The sequence below is a fragment of the Nannobrachium achirus genome, assembly GCF_963921795.1.
Source record: "Nannobrachium achirus genome assembly, chromosome: 2".
Taxonomy (NCBI): Eukaryota; Metazoa; Chordata; class Actinopteri; order Myctophiformes; family Myctophidae; genus Nannobrachium; species Nannobrachium achirus.
Genome location: NC_137811.1, coordinates 62984732 through 62997048, shown reverse-complemented (window position 1 = coordinate 62997048; position 12317 = coordinate 62984732). Strand labels below are relative to the sequence as shown.

General features: G+C 44.7%; 1 protein-coding gene across 1 annotated transcript in view; it reads left to right on the top strand.

The window, feature by feature from the left end:
• The window catches only part of clcn1b (chloride channel, voltage-sensitive 1b), a gene marked incomplete at both ends in the record, with an annotated part of 72395 nt that overhangs the window by 30261 nt on the left and 29817 nt on the right, over nt 1-12317 (top strand). The window contains 7 exons of the mRNA XM_080743365.1: nt 1069-1146; nt 1953-2031; nt 7194-7319; nt 8341-8425; nt 8740-8841; nt 10779-10863; nt 11202-11357. Of these exons, the coding sequence (XP_080599491.1) occupies nt 1069-1146; nt 1953-2031; nt 7194-7319; nt 8341-8425; nt 8740-8841; nt 10779-10863; nt 11202-11357 (711 nt within the window). The remainder of the gene's footprint in view (nt 1-1068; nt 1147-1952; nt 2032-7193; nt 7320-8340; nt 8426-8739; nt 8842-10778; nt 10864-11201; nt 11358-12317) is intronic.

Sequence of the window (12317 nt, the reverse complement as noted above, 5' to 3'; positions counted from 1 at the left end):
GCACACCTTGACTTGAATGGGGAAAATTCTAATGGTTTGACCTTGACCACGAGATGCTAGTTATCTCTCCGGGCTTGCCTATTGATCACTCCCACCGAGTTTCATGTTCATCTGCCTTTCCAGTTGGCATAGGGACAGAACACTTGCCCACCAAGGTTGGTCTGGGTTTGATTCTCAGCAGCGGTGCCAGTAGCTTGGCCACGGTTTCCGATGAACACAATTAGCCATGTTCGTAGGTGTGAAGCCGGCAGGGGATTGTATAATTGCCACTGCATCACACAGGCATGTCAGGGTTTTAATAACACATTGTTATAACTGTATCAGGGGTTGACACTAAGGTCTCAGGCACTTGCCCGTCGGGCAAGTACAGGTCATGCCCACTTGCTCGAAAAGTAAATCGTCCATTATAAAATGATAGGTAAGATTTTAATTACCGCTCAATTTAACACTTATTTCTTTACTTTCTGGGTCACATAGCTATGATTGAATATGTCTGTGGTTTCACACTTATTACATTCCACAGACCAGATGACGGAGATCGCAGGCCACGTTCAGGTGTTTGGCCAGAAATCGTGTGTTGTGTTTAAAGACTGTTGCGTCCCCTCTCGAACAAGCACTTGCCTGGTCAGGCAACCTGAAAGCAAACTTCACCTGCCCAAAAGTTTTATTTACCTGCCAGGGGCAGTTGGGCAACCCTTAGTGTCAATGCCTGTGTATATACTGTGTACTACTGGTTGGTTAGGGACACCTCTTCAGTTCAGAGGGGGACTGCTGAATACAGTACATTCCCCCAGACAATCAGGCTTGTGAACGACCTGACCAGGGAAAAAACTAAAGAAACATTCTGGGCCCTATTTTTCGCATCATATTTACCAGGTCTTAACTTAGGTCTGACTCCATTTCTTTAGCATTTGCCCCTTTTGTCTATCCATCTGTCTCTATCCCCTCTCTGTCTCTCTGTGTCCTCCTCTATATCCATCTGTCTATCTTTTTCCCCCACTACCAACTCCTCCACCTCTCCACCCTTCTCTCCTCCTATGAATATATTGTTCCATCCATCTCTTCCAGGGTCCATTCGTCCACATAGCCAGCATTTGTGCCGCTGTGCTCAGCCGATTCATGTCCATCTTCTCTGGAGTTTACGAGGTAAGCCGAAGCCCCCGTGCCCAAAAGACTACAGCTCCCATCATGCACCGTGTCTCTTCTCACCATGGCCGCATAACAGCAGGGGTGTGAATCTCTGACCTCACAACAGTTCGATGCGATTACGATTCTTTGGGAAACGATTCATTGCATCATCAAATCTCTAAGTAATAATACCAAGATTGGATTGGATTGGATTGAATTAGATTATCTTTGATACAATTAATCCATTTCAATTCAGAATTATTTTTGAAAATAGTATTATATTTTGGTGACATTTGTTTTATTCTTGTCGATTCTAATGTTCCATATCGATGCAGTTGAATTGCCACCTTAAGAATGTTTTTACAGTAAGATGTGGAATGTGACATCAAACGCTGCTGCTCTTTATGTCCAGCCTCCCTTGTTTGCATCATAACTTCCTCCTCTTCTATCTCTCATCTCTCTCTGTCTGTCTCTCTCTCTCTCTCTCCCTCTCTCTCTCTCTCTCTCTCTCTCTCTCTCTCTCTCTCTCTCCCTCTCTCTTACACACACTTTCTTTGTTTTGGCTCGTTGTGTCTCGCACCTCTAACTGTGTCTGCCTCTGTATTAATAGTATGGCGGTAATGTCTGGCATGTGTATTAACAGTGACCCCCATATCCCTGTCCCCGCCCATCCCCCCCTCTCTCTCTCCCTCTCTCTCCCCCTACTCTTGGCTCTGAATCATTGCTGTCTCATACTCTCTCTCTGTCTCTCTCTCTCTCTCTCTCTCTCTCTCTCCCCTTTCCCTTAACCCGACCCTCATCTGCACCCCAAACCTTAACCCCAGATTAGCGGCCATAACCAGGACCTGTTGGTGTGTGCGTGTGCCGTGGGAGTGGCCACCTGTTTCGCCGCCCCTGTGGGAGGCAAGTCCCGCCCAATGCTCTCTCTCTCTCTCTCTCTCTCTCTCTCTCTCTCTCTCTCTCTCTCTCTCTCTCTCTCTCTCTGTCTGTCTCCCCCTTTCCGCCTGCTTGCTTGCATGGGCCCAGATCTTTGGTCAGCTTTTGGCCCCTCCTGGTGTTACACAGCTGTTGTGCTACATCTGGATCCACACAAAGATCTCAGGAAGGTCCTCCTCCTCCAAGCGTGTGTCCTACTCTATACTCCACTGCTTTTTTTGTCTGATTCAATACAGAGGAAAGCACAAAGACACAGGGAGGGGCCTAAAACTGACCAGAATAAAGCTGCTGTTACTTTACATGCAGTGTGTATGTACTGTACACGATGAAGAATAATCCACACAGCTGGATGGATGTTTTAATGCTTTTTTAATTTAATATAACGGGCCATTGTTGCACAGTGGCGGTGGGTGGATGAACTGTAAATCAGAAGGGCGCGTTGGTTCAATCCCTTCAACAGCAATGTGTTCTGAGGCTTTGTATTGAGCAAGACGCTCGTTGCGAATCAACTCAAATTAAAGTATGACACGTGAAACATCATTCACAACTTGTTGATTCAACACCACGTACCGACCAGGGGAGCAGCCAGAACAGAGAAATAGGCTGGGCCTGCCAACTTCAGGATGGGCACAGGGGGGACTCTTTCTGGATTATTAGTTTTGGCTTTATTTTTCTGTAGATTATTAGGGTTTTTGAGGGTCAAAATGGGTTCGGGTGGCAGTATCAATGAACTATAATTAATAGGCTAATACAAAGCATTGAGTTCCCAGCTGCACTTCATCCCAACAACACATTTCCAAATATAAACTAACTCTCCCCCTCCAAACACACAGTAGCCAACTGCTGCTAGTGTAAATGCATCATCGGAGCGACAGTTGTAAAGTACTGTTCATTTATTCATATTAAGCAAGGCCATGGTCACACAGAAAACACAACAAAAAATAACATTTTATTTAGTGAAATAAAAAAAAAGAAATGTTAGAAAAATCGATGGGTGGGCCATCTTTCTACATGGGTGGGCCCAACCATAAAAATTAAAAACACCTGTGGTACCGACCTATATTCGAACAGCCAAAATAAGACGGGTGGGGGTGGTAGTTCTGTCTGCAGACTGCTCAACTGGATCTGTCTGTCAATGTAATAACACAGAATCGTGCCGTCTGTGTGTGCGGCGTGAATCGAAGCAGATGTTCCCATGTTGGTTGAGTTGTTCGCCGGGTTCCTCCTCCTCCTTGTCATGGTCACATGAATGTCAACACCTCGCGCTACGCTGCCGCCCGCACGCTGCATGTCTGCCTCTCTCTCTCTGCCTCCGTGTGTCACACTGTTGTTGCTGTGCCTCTCTCTCTCTCTGCCTCCGCGTGTCACACTGTTGTTGCTGTGCCTCCCTTCCTTGTTCCTCTGCCTCCTCACTCTGGTTGAACATTATTCATTCACTTTGTTACCTTGTTTTCTTTCTCTCCAACCCCCCCTCCCCTCCCCTCACCCCCCTCCTCGTTCCTCTGTCAATCCCCCCTCTCCTCTCCTCTCCTCTCCTCTCCTCTCCTCTCCTCTCCTCTCCTCTCCTCTCTCGGTGACGTCAAACTCACCCCCGTTATCCGTCTCTCTCCCGTGGCGGTTGATCTTTCTCTCCACCTTGGTGCTCCGCTCTTCATCACCGCATGCCCTTCATTTTTCATCCCCTCTTTCTTCTTCTCCTCCTGCTCCTCCCCTATTAACTTCCTCCCTCGCCTTACACACACACACACACACACACACACACACACACACACACACACACACACACACACACACACACACCCTCCCCTGATCCTTCTCTCCTTTCATCAACCCCCTCACCCCATCCCTTGATCCCTCACTCCTTGACTCCCAACCTCCTCTCTCTCTCTCTCTCTCTCTCTCTCTCTCTCTCTATCTCTCTCTCTCTCTCTCTCCTTCTCTTTCCCTCTGTCTCTCTCTCTCTCTTCCTTATCTGTTCTCTGCGTCAGTAGAATCCTTATGGGTACACAGACATACTGACGGTGGGCTGTGCCGTGGGGGTGGGATGCTGTTTCGGCACTCCACTTGGAGGTACTGTATTTCCTCGCAAACCTTCCTTGCATGCTTTTGTTTTCTTTTTATTTAATTTTTTTGTCTTATTTATACTTTGTCGTACGGTGGTGGAGATAGCAGATCTATAAGCTCACAACACCGTCGTACAACTAACGCATACATCAGGCTTTACAAGCCCACATGCCTGCACTGTGCACTCATCTTTTAGCTCTATTTCTCTCTCTCTCTCTCTCTCTCTCTCTCTCTCTCTCTCTTTCTCTCTAGTGTTCTGTGCCCTCTGCTGTGCCTATTATGTTTTTATGCCCCACAGAGCCAAATGGCATCAATCGCTTGAGCAGTGAAATGGACAGAAATGAGTCCAGTCTCTCTCTCTCTCTCTCTCTCTCTCTCTCCCGTCTCGCCCCAAAGTGCAATTTGCCGGGGAGGTTCACGTTTTAGCAGCGCCTGTGGTGGTGCATCGCGCCCGGCGATAATGAAATGTAAACCATAACCCATAATTTTAAACACACACACAAACACACACAAGAAAAATGTTGTTGTTTGGTTTGGCAGCTGTACTGAATACATTAAAACCTGACATGCCTATTCTGGGCATGTGATTATGCAGTAGGCCAAAATGTTATATTTATTTCATGATGTTTCATATTGCTACACCATTTTAGACGTTTTCAAAGATTTTCGAAAATAGTTGCGACCGTCAGGTTTCAAGTTACTATGAAAAGCTCCACCGGCTGTCTGTCAGTCAGTCAGTCAGTCTGTCCGTCACGTCACGTCACGTCACGTCACGTCACGTCACGTCACGTCACATCACGTCAAGTCACGTCACGTCACGTCACCTCTACTCTTATCTCCGGCACCATTTCCCCTATCCATGCCAAACTTTGCACACACACTCCTTGGCTGCCAAACCACAACCTCCACCCCTCATTTCTCACATGGCCCTCTACTAGCGCCACCATCAGGACGATTTTAGCAAAACAAATTTTTGGACACTGCTCCTACAGATTTTGGCCTAAAATCATGCAAAGAAAAAATCATATCTCTAAAGTCATGCCATCAACATGGATCTGTCACATTTCCCATATTCCCTCCTGATTGGCTACGATTGCCTTCTAAAGTTTGTGTATGCAATAATGCGACGTGACGGTCGCTTATCTCCCGATTATAGGGAGTCTTACTGGTAATACATTAAATTATTTATATATAGTATATACTGTACAGTATGTACAGTATATACACACACACACACACACACACACACACACACACACACACACACACACATATATATATATATTTACCGTACATATATTTACATATAGGGTTCATACTGTATACAGTATACAGTGTGCACAGTAGCGGTATAGCTGAGGTAGATGATCTTTGCCCAGTCAGTGCTGCTATAGTCTTATAGATGTGTGGGTGTGTGTGAGAAGCAGGGCAGGCGCACAGGCCAGAGCAGCATTAATTAGAATGCAGCACAGCTGACATCTCTGTGCTATTTCTCTGCTCCTCCCGGTCCACTCGGTGCACACCTACCGGTACGTTCCTGCTCAGCCCACACTCTGCTGCTGCACCGCTCCTTCTCCCAGGGATAAATCAGCGTCTGTTTTGACACGCGGGCCTGATTTACACTTGGTTGTGCGCAACACGACGTGCAGAGTATAAACCCAAAGGTGCAGCAGATGCGGTGGCCTCGTCGCTTAGCTGGATGTAAATGTTTCATCCTCCACCATCGTGCAAGCTGTCTGTTGTGTGAGTGCGTGTGTGCGTGTGTGTGTGTGTGTGTGTGTGTGTGCGCGTGCGTGTGCGTGCGTGTGTGCGTGCTTGTGTGTGTGCATGCATGTGTGCGAGCACACGTGAGTGTGTATGTGCGTGCATGTGTTTGGTTCGCTCCTGTTGTGTATAATTACACCCTTAGCTTGAAGAGTTTTTGGACTAATTCTGCTTACTTATCTCTCTCTCTCTCTCTCTCTCTCTTGCTCTCTCACCCCATTTTCTCAATGCCCTCCTTTTCTCCTTCTGTTTTCTTCTCTTTTTGCACCCTCACCCTGAATTCCCATCATTAACTATCCATTGCTTTCTCCATCCTTCTCTCATTCCTTCATATTTTCCTCCTGCTTCAACTCTTACCTCCCTCTCTCTCCCCCACATGTCTTCCTCTTTTCCTTTCTTTCCATCTTGTAACAAACTCCCACACTTTTCACTTTCTTCTCCCCCATCCTCCTTCCATCCTTCTCCCACACCCCTCTCCATCCCTCCAATCTCAACCGTTTTACTTTTCAATCCTTTATATTCTCCTCTCTCTCTCTCTCTCTCTCTCTTTCCCTATCTCCTCCTTGCTCTCCACTCCCTTCTTCTTTTTAATACCTCCCAATGCCTCTCCTCATCAATCTTTCTCTCTCCATCTCTTTCTCTCTCTCTCTCTCTCTCTCTCTCTCTCTCTCTCTCTCTCTCTCTCTCTCTCTCTCTCTGTCTCTCTCAATCACTTACTCCATAACTCTTTCTCAATGTCTTTCTCTCATCTCTCCACCTCTCATCTTTATCTCTCTTCTGCTGTCACCTCTCACTTTATACCAGTGGTTCTCAACCTTGTCAGGCAGCGACACCCAAAATAATCATATTTTAACTGGGGACCCCCCCACCCTGACGAGTCGAGCACTAAGAGTTGAGGCATTACATTTTGTATAACACGGTTCTATTGTGAAAATAGCAGATCTACATGCTCACAACGCCTCATTGTGAGCATGTAGATCTGCTATTTCTGCCTCTTATATTTTACAATTTGGCCAAAGTTTAATTTGTCATTTTAGAGGTATTAAAATGTCCTTAAATTGTCACTTAAATGTGTACTTGATGCACTAAAACTTTATGTTGGTTTGTTTACTGTTGAGTGAAGAAACAAGGTTGCACATTAGGTTAATCATCTGGGGACCCACCAAAAATAATTCGGGGAGTCCCGACCCACAGGTTGAGAACCACTGCTTTATAACTCTGTCCATCTCTCTCTCATCTCACTCTCTCCCACTCTCTCGCATTCTCTCACTCTCTCATTCTCTCTCTCTCTCTCTCACCAGGAGTGTTGTTCAGCATTGAGGTCACGTCTACCTACTTCGCGGTGAGGAATTACTGGCGAGGTTATTTCGCTGCCACGTTCAGCGCTTTCATATTCAGGGTGCTTTCTGTTTGGAACAAGGATGCTGGTGAGCCACGCACGCTCACACACACACACACACACACGCACACTCACACACTCACACAAACACCCTGTCGGGCGGAAACCTCATATGTCCAAAACTGTGACTTTTCAAGATTCAAATAAAACAATAGCAAAAGAAGCTCAAAATGTGTCACTTCGCGCCGCTTTTCGATCTCCTGTGGATCTGCTTCTTTTGATGCTTTTGTGTGAGACGCTGTTTTATGATCAAGTAGGGCTTTGATTTACACAAAAACACAAAGTTAAAATATGAAGATAAGAGGTTTCTGCCACATATTCATGTCTGAATATGACGGCTCAGTTGTTCTTACTTCAGATAAATCAAAAATGTTTCATGTCATCATTCGGGGCTGTATAAGTCAGCCATCACTACTGATCACAAGAAACCTTGTACTTACTGTACATATTTCATCTCTTTATAGTTTTGATATAAATTATGACAGTGTTGCGAAAAATATCAAAATCTACTAATCCACATTGTCACATGGTGTGCTGATTTGGAAGGTTTCCACCGGCTGGGGGATACCAGGAAAAGGAGAGACATTGTATGTTGGATGATCTCATGACTGGGAAGTTCAGTCCAGACATATACATTATACAGTATAGCTACACTGCAGAAAATGTTGCTCTCTCGGGAGTTAAATTAACAGGATTTTGAGGTGTAACAGTATCACAAATGTACAGAACTAGCAAATCCCATGCAAAGAATAATGTTAAAACTTGCTGAAACAGCAGTAGACTGATAGCAGACATGGCAGTCCCAGGGGCAGAGTCTATACATGATGCCTTGTGCATGTGAAGCTGGCTTCTTATCGTTATAAGCCTGGTTTATACTTATTGGCATTCCGGTGTCTTGCACCGAAAATAGCCGATCTACAAGCACACAATGCGTCACAGTGTGACGGCTGCTCTCGCTGCACGAGGCGACGCACAACCAAGTAGGCTTTAATAGGCTGTAGTATGATGTGATTGATGAGGTGATTGTTTTGTCTGTTTCTCCCATGCAGTCACGATCACAGCGCTCTTCAAAACCAACTTCCGCATGGACTTCCCCTTTGACCTCCAGGAGCTGCCGGCGTTCGCTATAATTGGGTATGGATGTGATAAACCAGGGAGAGAGGGGATTAGAGAGGGAGTGTGTGTGCGTGCGTGTGCGTGCGTGTGTGTGTGTGTGTGTGCGTGTGTGCGTGTGTGTGCGTGCGCTCGCGCACCTGTGTCCATATTTTGTGCCAGCATATATCAGTGTGTGTGTGTGTGTGTTCTCGCTCGGGTGTACATTCTGTGAACCTGCATATATCATTGTGTGTGTGTGTGTGTGTGTGTGTGTGTGGCGTGCGTGCGTGCGTGCGTGCGTGTGTGTATGTGTTGTGTTACTATTAAAGCCTCCTTTCCTGTGTGTGTTGCAGGATCTCATGTGGGTTCCTTGGTGCTTTCTTTGTCTACCTGAACAGACAGGTGGTTCTGTTCATGAGGAGACCCACTGCGCTCACCCGCTTCCTTACCAAGCAGTGAGATAACACACACATGCACGCACACACACACACACACACACACACACACACACACACACACACACACACACACACACACACACACACACACACACACACACACACACACACAACACACACACACACAACACACACACACACACACACACACGTTATGGCATTCACCAAATATTAGAATATTCGAATATCAAAGTCACTATTCGACATTGTTCACCAAAGTCGAATATTCGCTTATTTAATTTTTTTGTATTGTTTCCTCTTTAAAAATATATATATGACCCCCAAAATAAACATATTTGAACTGGGGACCCCCACCCTGACAAACTATTGGAATTGTAGGGATTACATTTAATGTGACTCTGTTCCGCAGATAAATATTGTGAAAATAGCAGATCTACATGCTCACAACGCCTCGCGTTGCGAGGTGTTGTGAGCATGTACAGTAGATCGGTTGCGAGGCGTTGTGAGCATGTAGATCGGCTATTTTCACAATGTTCGCCTCTTGCTTACTTAATATTTGACAGTTTGGATAGTCCTGTCGAATATTCGACTATTCAAATACTTTGAGGTCAAATAATTCGAATACTAAAAATAACTATTCGTGAATGGCCTACAATCACATGCATAAATACTCGTGTTTTATAACAATGATCATAGCACATAATAAAGCATTATAATAACATATACGTTAAAGCATAAATGCATTTTAATCTTCATATCGTAATACTTCATAATTGCAGGTCACTCAGATTTTTCCTTTTGGACAGGATCATATAATCGTTGTTACAGTATAATCCTTTTTAGTGTGACTACAGTATAAATCACTATAAGTGGTAATTTGTTGCTTTAAGTAAAGTGGCAGAAGAATGGCATTAAATCTACAAAACGAAAACGAAAAATGTCTGCATAATAGCCTACCTCCTGGCATGTCGTTGCTTTATATTCAGAACAGGCTGAATATATCCAGAACAGGTTGAACACATACAATCTTCAGATACTAAGGATGGATCCAAAGATAGGGAGCTAAATGCCAAGCAACCAACACATCTATACAAATTGATATCAACAGGGCACAAGGAAGGTTTCAAATGAGACACAGAATCCATGAGATCACTTAGCCTGGCGTGGCCATACAGTACTAATCACTAATCTGGAAGATCAAATGATTTCCCTCTGACAGATTTTGTCTGGTTTCCAGTTTTCAGCTTAAACTAACCTTAAACATAACACTAACCCTAACCCTAAAATGTCTGCTCTGCAAAATGCCCCTGTCTTTCTTGTACCCTCATCTTCACATCCTACGAAGGACCTTCGCCACAGACAAATGTACAGTGCACAAACGTCCGCCACACACACACACACACACACATACAGCATGCTGCTCACTTCATCTGAAGATGAATGTGACTTCAAGCATCATGATGCTGCGACCAGACCGTGTCCCCCTGGAACGCCCCTCTCTGCACCGGCATCCAACCCCTGCTAATGCATGTGGCCTTGGCTCTGTCTGCACACAGCCCTCCATCTCACAAACAGACAGAGGCCTGGCCAGCATAACAACCCTCCAGTCATCCCTTTCTCTCAATGGGGGACATTCACTTATCCATGAGAGACACTGGCGGTCAGGCTACATTAGTCTCAGCCATTAAGAGAGAGGCGTGAAGCTGCACTATCTGTGTTGATACAACTCACACCGAGCCTTCGCTCACTTCTATTAACAGCATCAATTACCTGCTCCAGTGCAGAAATGTTGCTTGGTTTACGATAATGGAGGCTGTTCCATATTAAGGGTGCCTGCTTGTGTCTGCGTGTGTGCGTGTGTGCGTGTGTGCGTGTGTGCGTGTGTGTGTGTGTGTGTGTGTGTGTGTGTGTGTGTGTGTGTGTGTGTGTGCGTGCGTGCGTGCGTGCGCGTGCGTGCGTACGTGCGTCTCCAGTCGATTGATCTATCCAGGTGCAGTAACGCTGATCATTGCAACCCTCACCTTTCCTCCGGGGTTCGGTCAGTTCATGGCTGGAGAGGTACTGTATTTAAAACAGTAGTATTCCCATCATTTATATTCACGTTGTTGTATACATCTGTCACATTACAGTCATTCTTTATAAAAGATTACTGTTTGGTTATCTATTTAATTAGTCTATTAATTTTCTTTTACTTTTACATTGCTTTGCCTAAACAATCAAAACAACACGACAAAGTCATCAGTATACAAAGCCATAACTTACAATGCAGTGTATTGTCTCTCTGTCTCTCAATCTGTCTGTCTGTCTCTCTCTCTCTGTCTGTCTTATCTGTCTGTCTCTCTACCTGTCTCTCTCTGTGTCTGATCTGTCTGTCTCTCTGTCTTTCCGTCTGTCAGCTCATGCCCAGAGAGTGCATCAACTCCCTCTTTGATAATTTCACCTGGACCAAACTGTCAGACTCCCCCATCCCTCCTGGGCTGGGGCGCTCCTCTGCGTGGCTGCACCCCCACGTCAGTGTCTTCGTCATCCTCTTACTCTTCTTTGTCATGAAGGTATGTACATGTACTGTACACACGCTGCATTCTGTGCTGGTTTGACCACGTATTCATTAAGTAGGGGAATGTTGATGTTAATGTTGCTGTTTGTAGGTGGGGTAAAGTAACTGAGTACATTTCATTTACCTGAGTACTGTACTTAAGTACAATTCTGGGGCAATTTTACCTTGCTAATGTATGTACAATTTCCAATACTTTATACTTCTATTACATCTCGGAGGCAAATATTGTACTTTTTACACACTTTATACACCTGTGAAATTAGACATTCTGCATAATGACTACTTTTACTTTTGGTACTTTAAGTATATTCTTATGCCAATACTTTTGTACTTTTCTTTTGGTAGATTTTGAACACAGAAGTATTTCTATATTACGATACTTTTACTGTTATTGATACTTTTACTTAATTAAAGGACGCGAGTACTTCTTCCATGTCATTTCTCATATTGCTGCTGTACGGGGGAAACCGTACAGTGAGCTTGTGAGCTTGTAGATTGGATACCATTGAAAAAACACATACAAATATGAAATATGGAGATACAAGGTTTCGGTCTGACAGCGACGATATATGACCTGTGCATGAGGGTCTGTCAACAGACATTCAAGATTCAATATTTAATAGTTTATTGCCATATCCAAGGTTGCTAGAGGTGTGCACAAGCCAAGTACAGAGGACATGACATGACGTGCATGGAGCAGGTGGGGATAGGCTCCAACATTATTCAAGGGAGTGAGAGGTGAAGATGGTCAAACAAACTATAGTTTCATAGTTTCATGTTAACCAAATAGTTAATATATTAACTATTTGGTTAACATGAACACAAGCATCCCTATTATGGACAATGATTGGACATGTCATAATAAGCGAACATTCTGTGAAAGATAGCAGACCTACAAGTTGTTGATCTGCTATTTTCTGCAACGATATTTGGTGTGCAGGGGGAAAATAAGCTG